At 39.5% G+C, this 20414-nt stretch overlaps 2 protein-coding genes across 3 annotated transcripts in view; one reads left to right on the top strand and one right to left on the bottom strand.

The window, feature by feature from the left end:
* The window catches only part of pfkpb (phosphofructokinase, platelet b), a 116919-nt gene extending 101740 nt beyond the window's left edge, over positions 1 to 15179 (top strand). For both annotated transcript variants that reach the window (XM_073054837.1, XM_073054836.1), the window contains exons 19-22: positions 3369 to 3480; positions 6526 to 6625; positions 12451 to 12556; positions 14619 to 15179. In XM_073054837.1, coding sequence (XP_072910938.1) covers positions 3369 to 3480; positions 6526 to 6625; positions 12451 to 12556; positions 14619 to 14772 — 472 coding nt within the window. In that variant the 3' untranslated portion in view covers positions 14773 to 15179. The remainder of the gene's footprint in view (positions 1 to 3368; positions 3481 to 6525; positions 6626 to 12450; positions 12557 to 14618) is intronic.
* A 2022-nt stretch (positions 15180 to 17201) lies between these two features.
* pitrm1 (pitrilysin metallopeptidase 1) overlaps positions 17202 to 20414 on the bottom strand; it is a 56345-nt gene continuing 53132 nt past the window's right edge. Inside the window, exons 26-27 of the mRNA XM_073054835.1 lie at positions 18287 to 18389; positions 17202 to 17857 (exon numbers count right to left, since the gene is read on the bottom strand). Of these exons, the coding sequence (XP_072910936.1) occupies positions 17764 to 17857; positions 18287 to 18389 (197 nt within the window). The 3' untranslated portion in view covers positions 17202 to 17763. The remainder of the gene's footprint in view (positions 17858 to 18286; positions 18390 to 20414) is intronic.

Below are 20414 nucleotides of genomic sequence, written 5' to 3'. Positions count from 1 at the left end.
GTAATTGATAAAGTATCGCTGGACAATAATTTGAGATGCTGAGTCTGAGGCAGTGTCAGTCCAAATGTGGACAAGACAGTCAACCAGAGTGTTTAAAAAAAAAAAAAATTTTTTTTTTCCATTTTTATGTAACCCCTGGGTCGCCTCAGGCATCGCTCAAACTCGTTCTAGTCTAGGGGGAGCAGCCTTCGGCCCCGCCAAACTGGGTAATCAGCTGGTGTGGATGCTGTGTGATGTCCCCGCCTCGCCCAACAAACAGACAGTACACCTTATGCGATTAAATGAGTACAATTTATAAAGATCACTATAACTAAGCGATTACTAATGATACAGTATATATGAATAAGAGAAAAAAAGAAAAGGCGCCAAACTTATCAAAGTCCAAACCACTTCGTGCACAATCGTTGGAGCTCAATTACTGAAGTCTTCTGGCCATTCGATCCCCTCCGACTTCCTCGACCCGCCTCCTGGGACCCCCACGGTGGTCGACCAGACGCTCCACACTCCTCTGTCTCCGTCTCCTCTCATCACCGAAAACCTTGGGCCGGGGACCGTCGCCCAGCTTCCAGCATCCCGTCCTCTCTCTCTCACTCCATCGCGCCGACTCCCCAAAAGCCCCACCAACAATCAGTTTACAGTCCCAAACAAGCTTCCAGCACTTATCATAACAAAGACGCTAGCATTCCTACTATTAACACAGGCGCCAGCATTCCTACTTTTAACAAAACAAAGACGCCATTTTGATTACATACACAGTAACAAAGATAAAGAAAAAACCCCCCGTTACATTTATATTTCAAGATCTGTTTTTTTCTTCAGCTTTATTAATGCATATTAATCTGTTAAAGCTTTGTATCATTTTATAGCTGTTGATGATTATGTATCAATAAAAAGATTCTTTTAAAAAAAAGAGAGTGGTGGAGAAACTGAGGAGAGTAGCAAGTAGATCTGGAGAAGCAGCAACGATATGCTGCACACAGTGCAGCAAGCTCCAGTGGACACTGGGGAACTGAGCCAAGAACCTGTTAGATACCGCTATAAATTCAGGGGCAGCTCCTTGGGCTGCTGGTTCCAGCACACTTGCAGCAGAGCACGTCAGGGAGCCAGCTGAGCATCTGTCAGGTGTAGATACTTCCTCACACACTCTACCGATGATGTTCTGGAACATCAGTCATTGCCGGTGGATTTGTTGTGGAGCCAGTAGGAGGAGGGCTCCACTTACCCTTGCCAATCCTCGTCTAGTGCGACTATTCCCAGCAACAGGGATGAAATCCCAACTGCTGAAGGTACGTGCGGTCCTTCACACCTTAAGGACATAGTTGACGAGATTCCCCCCACTTGACTCTTCTGCTGTTGCTCGGCAGAGTCACCATCTGTGCACGTGAGGTAGGTGAACAGTGCAATGGGCAGCACACAACTGGACCTGGTGAAGCCTGTCTCGATGGTGCTCATCAGCCGTGTCCTGGAGAATCGGTGCCCAAGTCATTTCAGGCCCCGTGAGATCCTGTGAAAGAGAAGTTTGTAGGAGCAGCCAAGGACAAACTTTGCAGTGGTTGGCACATCTGTAAAGAATTTGTTAGCGCACATCAACTGAACCGGGCAAAGTTAGTATCCTCCTCGTTTAAAGACAGGTGAATGCTGAGGATGTGCAGTACATCATAAAGCAGGAACCTCTCCCAAAAAAAAGTTACTTTAGGAACCTCTGTTCTTTTCTTGACTCTGAGGGCTACAGCGAGCTGGAGGATGTATTAAGAGAGGACAGCTCACTTCAGAGGTACTTCAGCCGATCGTTATTCTGGGTGAACACTGCGTCAGTGCTCTGCTCATCAGACATTACCATGAGAAAGCATGTCATCAAGGTCAACATTTTCAATATGAGAACTGTTTTTTTAAAAAAAAACTGTACAGTAAGTCTGTTTTCATGACCAGTCTCTGAAACTGTCCTTCTTTTGCCAAAGGTGATATGAAATGATGATTTGGCTTTTAGTCTCTGTAGTTCAGTTGACATCCAATGGATGCGAGGCAGGAAGAGTTCTGACCTCAGAGGTACAGTTCATTTTATATGAACATCACAACATGTTCATAAGCTGTTTTTTTTTGCATCATTTCCTGTACAGGTTAATTAGGATTTCAACTTAAAGCACACATTGGAAAGAAATCTGTCTCCATCCCTTGAAACAGCAATGTGTTTTCACAAGTAAGATCTCATTAAAAACCCTGAAGGGAGGTTCCAGCTCTGGTGATTTAACTCCCTGCCTTGCTTTGTGCAAACACACTGCGAGGGCAGTAGAGGTTCATTGGTGAGACCAATGACGGGGGAAATGTGTGGCTTTGGCTGTTGCATGGAGCAGGACCTCATTCCGTGGCATTGCCTGTTTCAGCCACCCAGGGAGAGGAGACACGGGGCGGTGCGGGTGAGAACAGAGGGGCAGCAGGCCTGCTGCAATCCGTGCTGGATTGGGGGCCGACCCCTCCCATTGGTGCTGCTCTCCACTGTTTACTCCCTGGAAGACGAGCTCGATTGCTTGTGGCTGACTGAGCGTGAGGCAAGCTGGTTTGTCTTCATGTATGGCTGAACCAGTGTGAGCGCTGCATACTTGTTCCTGCAGAAACGTGGCTCCAGGACAACATCCCATGCACCATCAGACATCAGGCCACATCACTCAGAATCTTGTGCTAATGTTATCTTGTGTCTATACGCTAGATCATAACAGTACGGGCTGTGCCTTGACTGTATGTACTATGTTTGCACCTTGGTCCCAGAAGGATGCTGTTTCATTCCACCCACTGAGTGAAAATGTTGCTGCTCAGGTTTCTATTAAATCTCTGCTCTCCACCTTAAACCTTGTAAGTCTTGATTCGCCAGCCCTGGGGAAAAGGACTGTGCCCACTGTTTGTTTATTTATTTTTTTAGTGACACAGCAAGGTGACACGGTCTTGCAGCCCAACAAACCCGCACAGCCCAACTACACCCATATGTTCAATTAACCCAAATGTCTTGAGAGTGTGGGAGGAAACTGGAACACCAGACGAGACCCACGTGGTCACGAGGAGAATGTACAAACTCCTTACGGGCAGTGGCGGGAAAGGAACCTGGGTTGTTGGTGCGGTAATAGCGTTACGCTAATTGCTATGCTACCGTGCAGCATTGATCCTGTCTATGTCCCTTATGATGCTCTACACAAATGATCTTTTATAGAATCGTAGAAAAATTTATGGACTGAAAGTTTTTATTTAATTTCATTGAGCTGATCAGCCAGCTTCTAAGGAGTATTTCTGCTTTTATTTCCATAATCAGCACTATTTGGACCTTGGCTTTGTAAATTGGATTGACTAGGAATTAAACTCAAACTGTTCTCGTGTTTCAGAAACGAGTGCTGCAGTCAGAATTACACAACAGACTTCATCTATCAGCTGTACAGCGAAGAAGGCAAGGGTGTGTTTGACTGCCGGAAAAATGTCCTGGGCCACATGCAGCAGGTAAAAATATAAAGTGGGAAGCTGTGTTCAGAATAGAGGCAGTTACGTTCAGAGATTGCTTTCCTTCACTTAACAGTGAAAGGTGGTTCTAAAGAATGACGGTAACATTGTAGTTTCTCTTCAGTTAGGTGTCTCCACTATTTTTGATCTTCATGGCATAATTTCCATGGCATTTTCCCCCACTTTTAAGAAAGTGGGATATCTGCACAGAAGCTCGGAACAGAGGATTAAGGGTCACTACATTCTGTGAACAAATCACTAAGTAAATGAGCTGAATACTATGAATCTCACTGGCATGAGATTCTGCAGAGGCTGGAAAGCGAGAGCAACACACAAAAATGCTGGAGGAACTCAGCAGATCAGGCAGCATCTATGGAGAGGATGTTTCGGGCTGAGACCCTTCATCAGAATTGAATGAAAATTGTGTTAAAGAAAAATTAAACTCCCAAAATTAAAGAGAAAATAAAGGCTTGGATGAAATGCAAAGTTGGCACAGAACAAGAGACTATGCTGTTGTACTAATCTGGACCTTTATCACATTAGCACTGAATGTCCTCAATCAGAGGACTTGTACCATAGCAACAGAGTTTTTAGGTTAGATTAAAAAGAGATATTGAAATTAAATAATGCTGATGATAGAAATCTGAAATAAAGATGGAAACTGAGAGAAGTACTTGGCACATCAGTCAGTTGGAAAGAGAAACTGATAATGTTTCAGGTAAAAAAAAATCCTTCAGCAGAACTCGAATGAAAAAGAATCTTCAACCTGAAATGTACCACCTCCACTGCTGTTCTATGACCTTGAGTCTTGCCAATATTTTCTGTTTTCATTTAAGGTCTAGTTAAGTACCAAATGATTTTTCCTTTGAGTCTGAGAGCTAAAGCATTATTTCAGTGATGTATCGATTCAGGGAAATTTGGAAACAGTGCAAACATTGGTAAAACAAGCTGTAGGGTAAGTGGGGGTATCTTTTGTTCCCGTTTTCCCTGAAGATGTAAATGTACATGAACAAATTAAGAAGCTTTTTTGTCTTGGGTATCATTACACAAGAATGTAATTTGTGTGGGGTTTTAACAAGAAGGATAACATTTAGTACAAAAGATTTTTCTTTGATTTAAATCAAATTTATGCAAATCTCAAGTTGACATGATGGACTTTAGGATTATCAGGTACCTAGCCAAAATAAAACATTCTAAAATCTTGAGGTTGTGAAGAAATGAAAATCAATTTAAAGCTCCAGTGATTGCTTGACCTTGTCAAGAAATTCCATTCAAGAAAATATGATTAACGTAGAAAGATGCCAGTCCAATGACATTGAGGGGAAACACCATCTCAGTCGTCTGACATGTTGAGATATTTCTTTTCACATGTGATAGAATTTAGAACAGCATAGCACCTGATATGTTGTGCCGATTTTGATGCTAGTTTATGATAATGTCCTCTTTCTGCACAACACTACATCCCTCCATTTCCTTCATAAGCCTCTTAAACTCCACCAAACTGCCAGTTTCCATTGCAGCCCCTGGTAATCCATTCCAGGCAGTTTGCTACTCTTGTTAACACAAAGTACACTGCAGATGCTGTGGTCAAAGCAACACGTACAACAAGCTGGAGGAACTCAGCAGGTCGGGCAGCGTCCGTGGAAACGAGCAGTCAGCATTTCCACGGATGCTGTCCGACCTGCTGAGTTCCTCCAGCTTGTTGTATGTGTTGCTACTCTTGATAGCTTATCATCTGGTGATTGACATTTCTTGCCTGTGGAAAATAATTCCGACTATCTGCCCTACCTATGCCTCTCATAATTATAAAACAAAACACTATCAGATGTCCTCTCAGTATCTGATGCTGTAGGGTGAACAACAACCCAAGTTTGTCCAGCCTTTCCTATTAGCTCCTATCCTCTCCTCCAGACAGCCTCCTGGTAAACCTTATCTGCATCCTTCGCAGTCTTCACTATAATGGGGTGAGCAGAATGCACTCGGTACTTTAGTGGGACTAAGGTTTTATAGAGCTGCAGCATGACCTCTTTACTCTGATACTGAACACCCCTACCAAAGAAGGGAAGCAGCCATACACCGCCTTTACCACCTTATTCACTTGCATAACCACTTCCTCTGTACTGTAGACCGGGACCCCAAGATCCCTCTGCTAATAAGGGATCTTTACCTAGTAAATATTTTCTCTGTTTGTTTCACCTCCCAAAGTGCCACACCTCACATTTGCAAAGATTAAACTGCATCTGCCACTTTGACCATAAGAGCAGAATTAGATAATTCTGCGTAATGAGTCTGCTCCGTCATTCCATCATGGTTTATTATCCCTTACAAACCCATTTACCTGTCTTCTTTCTATAACCTTGATGACATGCTTTCTCATGGTGATGTCTGATGAGCAGAGCATTGACGCAGTGTTCACCCAGTACCTCTGAAGTGAGTTGTGCTCTCCTAATACATCCTCCACTGTTGCTTCCCCCAGGTAGGCCGTCTCCCCCAATAGTACTCAAACGGGAGTACTTATTGTTCAGGGGGGCAGCTACAGGGGTACTCTCTAGCATCTGCTTCTTGCCCTTCCCTCTCCTGACTGTTACCTACTTATCTGTCTCCCTAGAGTGAATACCTGCCTATAGCTCCTCTCTATCACCTCCTTGCTCTCCCTGACACCCGGTCATCGAGCTGCATCTCCAGTTTCCTAAAGCGGTCCCTAAGGAGCTGCAGCTCAACGCACCTGATGCAGATGTGGCTGTCTGGAAGGCTGGGAGCTGGCTGCCTCTTAAAGGACACTATTGTACCTGCTTCAACCACTTCCTCTGGGAGCTTGTTCCATGCACTCACGATGGAAAACGTTGCTCATCTGGTCTCTGTTAAATCATTTCCCCTCTAACCAAGAATCTACAGTATGTCCCCTAATATTTGACTCCCTTATCTTGGGGAAAAGACAGTTACAGTCTGCATTATCTGTCTCCCTCATAACTTTAGACATTTCTATAGGTCACCCTCATTCTTTTACATTATCTTTTAACCACATTGTATTGTTAAAATTGACAGGGTGGGTCGCCATCTCCGTTTGATAGAAACTTTGGAACAAAGATTGCTGCCAAAGCCATTCAGTGGATCTCATGCAAGCTAAAAGAATATTACAGACAAGGTAAAATTAGCAACACAGCTTTAAAATTATTGGTTGGCAATTGGTGACTATTTTAACGAATGCACAACTTCTCATCTACTGCAAGACATTGTAAATACAGAATACTAATTTGTAGCTTAACATTTTTAATTTTAAATGCATCTGAAATGTGGAAAACTACATGCTCTTTGATTTTGATATATAAGTATCATTTTTCATATTTCAAATTGTGTAATAATTGTTAAGATTCCAAAATCACTATTGTGGACAAGTGAAGAAAGTTATCTTTCTTTGCTCTCGTTCTGTTAGCTCCAATTTCTGGTAGTTCCTTCCCATTTCTTTACTGCAGTCCTCTCAACTTTGCCATTTCTTGAGTTTTTTTCTCTCTCACTGAGCCACTATTGCAGGCTCAGTTTCCTCTAGTCCAGTTAATACATGTGTAACTCCCAGACCTTTGCTGTCACCAGTTTTCACCATCTGATAAAGCATGATGTCAGCTAAACAATGCTCACTGTACAAGAGAAAATGCTCTGTATAGACAGGTTGCTCTGCTGTGCGATGAGCTGAGGCTGTGGGCCTGCTCTGGGCTTCACGTCTAAAGACTCACTTTTGTTCTGAATGCTGTTGCTTTCTTTTATTGTTTGCATGATTTGTGTTTTTTTCCCCCTCTCTGCATACTGGGTGTTTGTTGGTCTTTTTTTATGGGTTCTTTTGGGTTTCTTGTTTTGTGGCTGCCTGTCAGGAGACGAATCTCAAGGTTGTATAACGTACACATACTTTGAGAATAAATGTACTTTGAACTTTGAAGTGATGGGGAAAGAAACTGGCAGGTGAAATTCAATAGAGGTAATTGCAAAATCATTTTTTTTAAAAAAAGCAGGAAAAATGAAGGCATAGTAAAAATTATGGGGGAAAAAAAGCTTTAAATGTTGGTGCGGAGATTGACTATGTTGTGTCATGTTAGGAGCCAAGGAACCCAACAGGCAGGTTCAGAAAGTTAGTGTGTTGAAGGCATAAGAGACTGCAGATGCTGGAATCTGGAGCAACAATCAATCTGCTGGAAGAACTTAGGTCAACAGCATTTGAGAGATGAAAGGAATTGTCTCTGGAATTCTTCTAGAAGATGGCAGAGTTTGTCACCAAAACGTCAGTTGTAATTAATACCTGTACCAGGCTGGAAGCCCAAGAAGAGTGTGTTTTTTAAATACACTAGGAAAGCACTAGATCCTTTTTAGAAACAGCCGTCAGTGAGAGATAAGCAGGCAAACAAAGTGCTGGACTCTGATATGTAAAGGAGGTGAGAATGGAAACCATAGGGGGAGAGGTGACTGGGAGATGGAACCAGACAGGAAAGAACCATATTGGAGAGGATGGATGGGGTGGTACAGTACATTGACTGTTCTTGGGAGGGGCATAGAATACAAAAGTAAGAAAGTCTTACTGTAGCTTACAATGATTTCTTAAGAGAACAGCTGAGATACTGTGTACCTTTTTGGTTACTGAGGTAAGATATTCATGAAATAAAGTGGAAAATGCTGGAAGCACTCAGTAGGCAGGTAGTATCTGTGTAGAGAGAAATGGAGTTAACATTTCAGATCAATAACTGCAGTACATCAGAACATTTATATTCTTGCCTTGAATGCAAATCACAACATTGATTCGTGGGACTGAGAAAACTTGGAGATACCAGAAGTAAGAGACTCTGTTTGAGTTGGCTGGGGACCTACAAGGCTTTGGAATTCTCTGGTGTAAAGGCTGCTCAATTATTGTGTGTAATCAGATGGTATTCAGTAGGATTTTAGATACTGAGTATCAAAGTTTGAGTTTTTGATACAGAACTAGTTAAGATTTCAGTTCTTACTAGATAGCAGAGGCTCTGGCAGAAATATGATTTACTTGTGGATCTGCGTCTTGTATTTCTACATATCTTTATTTCAACCTAGTGGCATTTTCCAACACCTTTCGTTTACAAACAAAACCACTTGTAAGCTGGACCAGAAAGGTTTTCCCTTTTCTAGAATGGGATGCACATAGTGCATGAACTAAAGTCAACAATGTTTAGTATTGGTTTATTATTGTCATGTGTACCAAGATGCAGTAAAGTTTGTCTTGTGTACTGTTTATACAGACCCAACTATCACACGGTGCGCTGAGGTAGAAAATAGTAAAACAAAGCAGAATAAAGTGTAAAAAAAACATTCTGCTGGAAGGGTACAGTGCAAGTAAACGATAAAAAGCAAGATAATGAAGTAAAATGAGAGGCCAAGAATTCATCAAGAGGTCCATTCAAGTCTGATGAAGCGTGTCCTTGAATCTGGTGGTACATGGTTTCAGGCTGTTTGTAGCTTCTGCCTGATGGGGGAAGGGAGAAGAGAGGGTATCCTGGGTGGTTGGGGTCCTTGATTATTCTGGTTGTTTTACTGTAGCAAAGAGAAAGTTAGGCAGTGTCCATGGAGGAAGACTGGTTTCTGTGATCAATATCCATTACTCTCTTCAGTTTCTTGGGTCATGTGTAGAGCAGATGCCAGATCAAACCAATATGCATCCAGACAGAATGTGTTCTATGGTGCATCAATAAAAACTAGCTAATTGTAACATCATTCTTCTGGGGCCAAGGTGCAAAACACAGTAAATATAGTCACATACAACACCTATAGTTCCAATTTCATTGGAATGTGATAGCTAGAACATCCACTAACTCACCTGACTGAACAAGTCACCTTGTTCAGAACTCTTGGATACAAATAATTTATCTTTGGGATTTATAAGCTTGCAAGTAAATTATGATTCCAAGTTCATTTGAAGAATATTTCAAATGTTTTTGCTGAGAAATAATGGGGAGAAAGGATTAGAGTGATTGCCTATCTTTCTGAATATTTGATTATTAAGGTATCTTGTAGAGTTTCGTGAGTGGTAGTTAAATATCAACTCATAACACTTTGAATTCTCAATTGATGCTACTTAGTTCAGCAGAGGGGATGATTTAAAGCAGACATAGCAGTGGATGTTCCTCCCTTATCCTTGCAAAGGAAACATTTGTACAACTCATTCAGTTCAGCATATGGTCAGAAGTTCCCCAGCAGTTAAATTGTCCAATGCTTCATCATATTATTGAGTTTTAGTTTAGCTTCCTTTTGCCTGTTATCAAATAATTTCTTTGTAAAACCTATCTTACTGTCTGCAAAGCTTATGTTAACACAAAACTGTCATTTTAACCTGTCCCTTGTTTTTGTCCTGGCTTCTCTCGCTGGCATTGTGGAATGCATAGAAGAAGGTAATGTATTTTGTTTATTGTCTTGAAAAAAATGATAGATTCCTTGTATTGATTGTATGCTTAGACAAAACTATCTTAATAAGTCAGTCCAACCATTTGCTCCCAAATCCAACATATTTTAAGGATGGCTTTGAAGAGCAGTACTTAGAAGAACATTCTGGAGTAGAAAATACCTGATTAGAATTCCATTTTAAACTTTATTTTCCCATTAAAGGACTTCACTGTGAGTATTCTATTTTTACACCACTTCCAGCCTGGACCAGCTGTTTCCTTTACTGAGAACCAGAAACTGGTTTAAGTTTTCAGTGACAGCACGAAAAAAACTGCTACAACAAACTTTACTCACTATTCTTTGTTGGTTTAAAGCAATGTAAATTTAGCAGTTAAATTCTAAGTTAAGATTATAAACTTGTGGCTGCATTTAGAGAAAAAAAATAGAAGGAAGAATGATTTAACTGAAGTTTTCAAGGCATTTTGTAGAACCAATGGTTTACACCGAATGATTTCACCTGTTTAGATGGGTGATGGTGTGGAAGCAGAGGCAATTACGAGTCTAAAATTTGGAGCAAGATTTGCAGAAGTGAAATTAGGAAATACTCGTGGCATATATTTGTAATTAACTTCCTCAAAGAAAAGGTTAACTTGCTCAAAATCAGTCTCTTTTTTTGTTAATAGAAGTTGTTGATACAGGGTATTGAATAGTAGAATGGGTTTTAGGTACTAAATACCCTTGTGTTCTTCAGGGGGATTACTATTTGTCATCAAGTAATGGTAGTTAGTGGCTACAAAAAATTAATTTGACCTAGTTATGACTTTAGACCACAGTTGTGTCTTGCAGTCTGTCCTTTTCCATATACTGAACTGTTGCAGTCTATCAGCGTGCATGCTGTTGACAAGTAATGAAGTGGAACTGCCTTGTCAAAACTAGACAAGCAGCTCACAGACTGTTACCCTGGGTCATTGTCCAGCTACTTATTGTAACTTTGTTTCACTCTGCTTTACCTTTAAAATGATCCTGTTATAATTCTAGGCAGAACAGCACCCAAAGCTAGTATATAAGAGGAAGATGCATGAAAAATGCTGGAGCAAATCAGCGTATCAGGCAGCATCCGTAGAATGGAATAAACAGGACGAGACCCCTTTCATGAGCACTAGAAAGGAAGGGTGAAGCAGCTAGAATATTTTGTTGAAATTAAAATTATGGTTTCTTTCCCCTTCCTTTCCATTCATGATGAAGAGTATCTGTCAAAAATATTGATTGTTCATTCACCTCCACAGATGTTGCCTGACCTGTTGATTTCCTCCAGCATTTTGTGTGTGTTGATCTAAATAAGAGCAAGTCCTCCCAATTATTTTGTCTTCCATAGCGGTTCACTTGAAGCAACAAGATCTGTAACAACAGTGATATTGTACATTACATGCAAACAGAATATTCATTTCGCCTATTACTCCTTTATAATGTTGCTTTCAGTATCCATATAATATCCCCTGTATTTCTGTATTTTGTTACCCAACTGTGTATCTAGAACCATAGAGCACTGAAACTGTCCCTTCAGCCCAATTGATTAACACTGATCAAGATTCCCATCTAAATTTATCCCATTTGCCAGTGTTTGGCCCATAAACTAGAAAAGGTGAGAATGGGTAGAATCTGATGGGCTTCAACTACCTAAAACTGAAGGGTAAAGATCTAAAAATAAGGATTGGCGTTTAGAATTTTAGGAATTTTCCACCCCAAAGGATTATGGTTGATCAGTTGATTAATGTATTCAAGAACAAAATTAATAATTTCTGGACACAAAGGATAAAGTGTGGGAAAGTGGTGTTGAAGCAATAAATGAATCATAACCTCATTTAATAGTGAACTGTATAGCCCACTCCTGCACCACTATTTTTACATATGACAATTATGGCTCTGTTGGCTGCATTTTTACCTTAGTCAAAAATTCTCACAGAAATTTCAGTATTAAACTCCATGGTTTTAACATCTTAATTAAGATATTAAATCAAACCCTTGGCTGGTTATTAAAGTAAAAATAAAATAACCAAACTTTTATTTTGAAGAACAAGGGATTGATCTGTGGTATTGTATCTAATATTTACCCTTCAATTAACATTACTTACAGATAATTTGATCTTTTATCACACCATGTGTGTGGAAGCTTGCTGTGTGTAACTCTTAAGAGATGTTTCTTTTATGACAACAGAGATAAGAGTATGTAAGTGTAACCTGTTTTTGTAAGATTTTTAAGTCATTAAGAGTGCAATATAAATTTAGGTCTTCCCTTTATTAGATGATTTTCAAATATTCTGACTACCTAAGGGGCATCAAAATCTGAAGTTCCTCAGTTTGACTTTGAATGAATGTTCTTAAAATGTGGTTCTAGAAATTCTGATTTATAAAGAGGAGCTTTTGAAATGAACAGGTTTTGTTCATGGCTGCTTTTCAATAGTTTTGTATTCTCTTGTATAGCAGAAATCTCACCAAATTTTCCTGTTTAGAAATGTAAACTTGAAGGCAAAACTGATTATTAATTTTTTTTAAACTTTATATTCCTTTAAAAATCCGCAGGAAGAATATTTGCAAATTGTCACGAATCTGCTTGTTTACTGGGCATGCGTAGACGCACCCTGGTGTTCCAGCCTGTATCACAACTGAAAGAAATGTCTGATTTCCAGTGAGTATGATTATCAGTTCTATAAATCTTTGACATTTTTGCTTATATATGAAGCTATTTTCCATCTCCACAACATCTATTCATTCCATTCTGATAGCCAGACATCAATCAGTTCTATCAACTTTGACATTGTTGCTTATATATGAAGCCATTTTGCAGCTCCACACATCCATTCATTCCATTCTTGTCTCAGATCTACTGATGTCCAGATATCATTCTTGACTACTCCACCATACTCCATCTGGCCTCCTATCTTCCACCATACATAGACCTCAGCATATCCAAATTCCCTGATCTGTGTTCACATTCAAATCAATGGGTGTCATGGTAGTGTAGTGGTTAGCACAACGCTTTACTGTACCAGCGAGTTGGGTTCAATTCCCGCTGTTGCCTGTAAGGAATTTGTATGTTCTCCCCATGACTATGTGGATTTCCTCCAGGTGCTCCGGTTTCCTCCCACAGTCCAAAGACATACCAGTTGATAGTTTAATTGGTCATTGTAAATTGTCCCATGATTTGGCTGGGGTCCAAATGGGGCATTGCTGGACAGCACGGCTCGAAGGGCCAATTCTGCGGTGTATCTCAATGAATAAATAAATGCAGTTTTCCCATCATTTCACATTTGGCAATGCTCAGCTTCAAAATTCTCATTCTTATTTTCAAGTACTTCGGTAGTGTTATGTGGCCATGTCACTGCCACCTCTTCAAATCCTGCAACTCTCTGAGATCCTTATGCTTCTCAACTCTGTTTAAGTACCATGAAATATGTTGGGGTAGTTTATTTTATTGAAGATTGAAGGCACTATGCAGATGCAAATTGTTTTTATTTGTAGATTTCACTAACTGGTGATTTATTGAGTTACAAATTACAGTCTAAAATCAAAGTGAATCTAATATCGATCACTACACGAACCGCAGGAAGGGACTGTTAATGGTTCCACTAATTCAGTGTACTGTCGGTAGCCATTTTATTAGGTATTCCTTTCGCTTGTTTCTGTTACATCTTGTTCATGCAAATATCTAATCAACCAGTCATAAAAGCATGCAGACATGATCGAGAAGTTCAGTTATTCAGATCAAACAGAATGGGGGAAGAAATGTCATTTAAGTGACTTCCACTTTAGAATGATTGTTGGTGCTCGATGAGGTGGTTTTAAGTATCTCAGAAACTGATTATCTCCTGTGATTTTTCACACACATCAGTCCAGAGTTTACAGAAAATGATGCAACAAAAAAAAATCAAGTGAGATGCAGTTATGTGGGCTGTTCGTGAGAGAGGGCAGGAAAATGCCAGAGTGGTTCAAACTGACAGGAAGGTGACAGTAACTCATATAAATAGAATACGCCAAGAGGTTGCGTTTTGAAACTGAAAAGCTGTTAGGTATTTGATGACTTAATTGCAGATTAGATCCCTATTCAAGTAATACTGATACACAATTACAAAGGCCACATTCCCTACAGGTTTTAAATAAATCAGGATGCATCAAATAGAATAAAATGAATTGTATGGTGTTGGTGTTTGAATGATAAGATGATCATCTGATGGATGCATGGACCTGTTCAGCTCATTTGACCCATTTCTATGTTTCCTAATCTCTTCATTGAATTAGGATGTCACTGGAAATCCATATTTTTATTACCTTATTGTATTTACCCCAGAGAAGGTATGAGGGATTGCTACAGGCCCTCTGGTGAAGTTACAACTACAGTGTTGTTGCACAAGGAGCATTTGGACCCAGCGACTATCAAACCGGTGACACATTTTCAAGTCGGGTTTAGTGGTCTTATCTGGCTTTTAGGGTACTTGTGGGATTCGTGGGATGTGCCAATTGCTGCAGTGTTTGAAAGTTTACACAAGTTGCCACAGACTGCTGGTGATGCAGAAGGTAAATCTACAAAATAATAGATGGCAAGAGAACTGTGAGGCTTGGGCAGGCAACCTTTTGCTGTAAATGCATTGTATAGCACAGTATTGATTTAGTGATGGCTAGTTAGTCTTAACAGCTATCCTTCATTAAGGGCATGATAAGAATTTATAATTCATTTATCCACATTATTTCAGGCATCGGATTCCAAAGGAGCAATGGTGGCTGGCCCTCCGCCCACTGATGAAGATTTTAGCCAAATACAAGATTAGCTACGATCTGTCCAATGCTGTCGAAATGGAGCACGTTGACCGACGTACACATGAAAATCGCAATGCCCTTGCAATTTAAAAGCAGCCACGCAATGCCTCAGGTTGTGTGATGAACAGCATTTACAGTATATTGCCTAGCAAAGGATAAAAAGCAGCTTCTAATTTGCGCTGTAACGGTTTGGTATGTTGTACTGTTACTTTTTATAGAAATAAAAGTAGGCATCCTGTACCCTTTTTGACACATTCGCTCAGCAACATTGCTAATACACCAAAAACAAAATACTGTAGTACAATATATTGCTTCTTGATGCACTGTTTCTAAGTATTTATTGTGTGGATCACCTTAAAGAGAATAGTTTTAATGTGAACTATCTAAAAGATATATTTATGTGACAATGTAATTGTGCTGTAGTGAAGTGAATGTTTTTTTTTTTCCCTCCCCCAGCTTCAAATAAAATCCTATGGCTGGTCCTGTACAGATTTTTATTCAGATTGATTGTTCCTATTCATTTTGGGGGGGAAAAAACAAAGCATATTCAGCTTTTTGAACCTTCTCCGTCATTCAAAATAATATCACAACTACCCTTTAAATCTCCTGACCAGTCCAGTTTTTAATTACTCGTTGTTGGCCTTCACTTCATGCACATTCCCTGTCATCTCCATTCCTCTTTTCTCCAATTCTGATCAATGGTCCTTGACTGAAAAAGCTGACCACTTCCTTGTTGGCTCAGCTGGCTATTGAGCCCTTTTTGTTCTCAATTCATACTTCCAGCAACTACTGTATTTTTGCAACACACCCAAGTCACTAACAAACACCATGCCTTCTATTCTATGGGATCCTTTCACAATATTACTACAATTGTTGGTCTGGTCAATAGTTACTAATGCCATTGTAGATATTTCTTCCATGCCACGTGTTACCTTTGGCAAGGAGCTCCAACATCTTGATGATCAGAACTGAGCCTATCCCTTTTTTTTTGCCACATTCTGCAAGACATGGTAGATTCCAAGTTAATCCTTTTCTTTCCTGACAACTACTTGGATAGAACAAATGCAAGACCAACCAATTTCAATATCAACTCCAGGATTTATTGACCCAAGTTCCATTTTATGGCAAATCTGAGTGAAACCTACAATCAATCTCCTGACTGATTAGTCATCCTATATTGGTGGGGATTTGAATCAAGATTTTTTTCCCTGCTGTAGCTCTTATCTTCCTGATTGGGAGCCATTAGTGTTTTTTATTTGAGCCACCTTGAAACCATCTACCATTTTTTGGGAGTAAAATGTCCATCTTCCTCTGAAGGATTAGTAGCACCACCAACCAACACAGCTTCACCCATGTCTAGTTGCCATTTGTTGATGCAACTGCTGACCCAGGTTGACTTTACTCAGTGCATCAAGTACTCTCTTCTGCCACCAGGTGATCAATCCCAGAAATGTTTGGCAAATCATTGATTTATTTTTTGGGGTCCCAGGGAATACTGTTCAGACACCCTCAGTCATCATCTGTCCTGTTTATATATCTAATTATTTGTAATCTACTGTCTTATCCAAGTCTGCTTTAAGTTTTTGTATATAATGCAACCAACTTCTAGAAGCAAGAGGAATTTATTAAGGATCTTATGGCCTTTACGATATATGGAGGTAGAAATAATTTCTGACCAAAACCACACACTCCCTCTGATGGTGTATCTGGTCCAAATGAAGGATCTTAACTAAACTATAGATTGTTCGTTCCCCACCATAGAGCCAAGTTATACAGCCATTTTCCCTTTTAACTTAATTTAAAATCATTTGCTTAGTTATAACACTTACACAATGCTTTGTATACCTTCCATTTTCCTTACAAGAATAAATGTAACAAAAAAATCTGAATGCAGTTGAGCATAGCAATGTAATGGTAACAATTACGATATCTATACATTTGTGTAACTTAAGTTTTTCCCCTTTTCAGAAATAACATCAGAAAATCATGGAAATTAAACTCGGTAGTTTGTGGCATCTGTGTACAGAGAAAGTTAAGTATTTCAGGTCAAAGAACCTGCGTGAGAACATGATCTAGTGGAGAACCTGAAAATTCACACTCCGTAGATTTTTGCTGGGTGTTTTTTTGAGGTTCAAAGATATACCAGCAGGTCAACCTTAACTAAGTAAATCACTTTCTGTAGAGGAGGCAAAAAGTTGCAAATGACATGAGTGATACGTTGCAAAGGTACGGGGAGAATGAGGAAAGTGAAATTGGACAAATAAGATTGCCAGAATTAACCCAATGGACAGAATGGCCTCCCTAAATACAAAATAAAATTTCTAGAACAACCGACTGGGAAGGAAACTTTTCTCCTCCAACAAAGTCCTGGAAGAAGTATTATCTACTATTTCTTATGTTATCTGTTCTGCAAAGTGCTGCTATACTTTAAATGTCTGCAGGGAAAGTCTTATTTCTGATTCAATAGGAATGCTACAGAGTTGAGTTTATATAATAAACAAAAGGACACCAAGACAAAATACGGAATTGAAATGGTGTTCAGTAGGTTTTATCAGTACATCCATAAGTTTTATTTCAGATCAGTAAAATATACAAATGTTAAAGCTTCTAAAATACAAGGAGCTATGGTCCATCTAAATGGATAACATAAACCACTTGTCTTAATCTTTTCCAATACAGATACTTTATATATAATGTCCCAATGAATTCATGACTTAAATATGTTTGGAAACATTCTTGTGCATTTCTTGAATAGAATTAACATTTTACATAATTTGAGAGAAAACATTCAGCGTGCTGGATACACTACTTGCCTTGAATTCCATCAAGCAGTAGGAATCCACACTTAATCCGTTTTAGCAGCTGCAAACATAAAAACTGAGGTAACAAGGAATTCCACTTAATTGTACTATTCAAAAAACCCTAGAGCCATCTTTAAATCAGAGAACAACATTGGTTCCATATCTGCCTCCTTCAGAGCTTTACCAGAAGGAAATATCAACATTTCAGTTGAATCATAATTCTGTAACACCTTGGGGAAATGATGAGATCCTTCAGTATTAATGCTCCTTTTACTCAGTATTATCGCTGTACCCAAGATGGATCTCGTTTAATAGATTCATTTTCAGGTCCTAAAATTGCAGCCCCACTTGTGCCATGTCCAGCTGTCAAATACCTGACAAACAAAAAAAAGAGGGAAAAAGCTTACTAATGTGATTACCTACATTAATGAGAGAACGTTACATTTTGGAGTTCAAATATTAGAGCATAATGTTATGCGCATATGTCTTATGTTGAAGTTGTAGGACCTCAAAGATTGATTAACCTTCAGCTATATCTTAAGAAAAATCACTTTGGTCAGTTCAAACTGTTGTGACACTCCTCTCTGCACTTAAGACTGTAGATTCAAATATTTGATGAAAAGCAACAGAAAAACCTAGGCAAAACCACCCTAAAATTAGAAATGGACAGCATTCAACAGTAATGGGGCAGAAAGAAATTCAAAGTCAACCTTTATGAAATTTGTAAATTTCTAGGAAAGCAAAAGCAAATGAAGCAATTTTGCCATTTAGCATCCAGGAATTTTAAAAAAATAGTAACTCACTTGTCGGCTACTTCTATCAAACCATCGCGGTCAACTGCAAAAAGCTGCTGCCTGTGTTTCAGCTTCATATCATCTGAGATACCATAGAGAAAACGGTCTAATCCTGGTGACCAAAGCAGAGAAAAAAATGATACATTTGCTAAAATTCCCTTCATACATTCGAGCAACTCTAAAAATGCACTTATGTTTGCTGTCGTAATCATTTGTCCCAACTATAAAACAAAACTTGCTAAAATGACTAAAGGCACAGTGAAAGCCACAGAGAATTTCATCTTGTGTGTCTGTGTTCACTGTCAAGTGTTTCCAGAGGTACAGGGAGTGACTAATTTCATTTGTGCGTAGGAGGCTTTGTGCAGCAGGGACGAGTACCAGTACCATGTTGAGTTACATGTCACTGAAACCAATCAAAGTGCCTCCTGAGTCAGTCCCATCTCACTCCGAACCTTTCCCAAACATGAAACCATACGGATGTCTTTTTAACACTAACAGTACCTGCTGCTACCACTTCTTCTGATAGTTCTTTACATCATCTATGTGAAAATCTTGCCCCATCTATTTTAGCTCTTTCTGCTCAGATTAAACCTATGGTCCCTGATTTTAGAGTCTCCTAATCAACAAAAAAGACTGATCATCTTTCTTATCAATGTCTTCCTTGATTTTTATACAACTCACGGGAAGTAGTTCCAGCTATCCAATCTCCTTATCTCAAGGTCTCCAGTGGTGGCAATAATCTTATTTTAGTTTCATCACATCCACCTAAAATATGGGGACCAGAACTGCAGAAAATTTTACAGAAACAGTTAGTCCTACAGCTCGTGGCTGAGCCCACTAGGAGATCAACTATTCTGCATTGGGTGTTGAACAATGAACCAGAAGTGATCAGAGAGCTTAAGGTAAAATAACAATGTTATCATAGTATGATAACATTCACCCTGCAATTTGAGAGGGAGAAGCTAGAAAGATTTATCAGTATTACGGTAGACTAAAGGGAATTACAGAGGCATGAGAAATGAGCTGGCTAAAGTTGACTGGAAGGAAAAACTAGCAGAGAAGTCAGCAGAGCAGCAATGGATGAAATCTCTGGGAGCAATTCGAAAGGTACAGGATAGATACATATCAAAGAAGTTGTTGATCGTGTTGCCATTCTTTTCTTGGTTTTGTGGCTATCTGGATAAGAAGAATTTTAAAGTTGTATACAGTACTTTGAACTTTTTATTAGTAGTGTTCTTTCAAGAATCAATAGATTCTGGCCAGGAGGACAGGAAAAAGCAAATGTCACTCCAAGAAGGGAGAGAGGCAGAAGAACGTAAATTAGAGGGCAGTTAGTTTGACGTTAGTGGTTGAGAAGATGTTGGAGATGATTGTTGTTGTTGACTGCCATTAAGTCGTCATTGACTCATGGCGACCCTATGGACAGTGTAGTTGTATACAGCTTTGAATGCCCACAAGAAAATGAAACTCAGGGTTGTATATGGTGACGTATTTGTACTTAGATAATAATTTACTTTGAACTTGGAAGTCATCTCTGACCACAAGAAACTCCATTAAGAATGATATACCAATAAGAGCTTTTGTAGAAGTTAACAGATTTGCTAACTGACAGCACATGCTCAGTCTCAACCTCAAAAACAGAACAGGTTAGAATTTGGTCAAAGGTTAAAATGGACAGAACAAAATCAAAAATGGGAACATAATTTAGCTGCTTCTGAGGTGCAAGTTGGATAGCTTGTCATTTAATTACAGGCAGTCCCAAAGCTTAGAAAATGGGTCAATTCCTGAGAACTGCTCATAACCTTTCTTTTTCTTAATTCAGAAATGAACAAATGGGAGAGTATCACAGAAAGAGCTGCAACATGAAGCATGAGCAGGTGCTATAAGAATGGGTACCAACCAGCCTCACTGACTCAGCAAGGGAGACTGTTTGATGCTCCCAACTCTGCTCCGCCTGACCCAGGCACCAATTATTGCAGCTCATTTATATGTATGTACAAGTCCCCAAAAGTCACGTTTTTTCAATCTGAGAAGTTTTACACTAAGGATTGGGTTGCCTGCCTTCACCTTAGTAGCCATTCTGTTTTTAAACTACACACTGCGGGGTTTTTCAGCAGTTTAAATGCTTTTACAAATT

The sequence above is a fragment of the Hemitrygon akajei genome, chromosome 8 (genome assembly GCF_048418815.1).
Source record: "Hemitrygon akajei chromosome 8, sHemAka1.3, whole genome shotgun sequence".
NCBI lineage: Eukaryota > Metazoa > Chordata > Chondrichthyes > Myliobatiformes > Dasyatidae > Hemitrygon > Hemitrygon akajei.
This window is presented reverse-complemented; position numbering and strand designations above follow the sequence as displayed.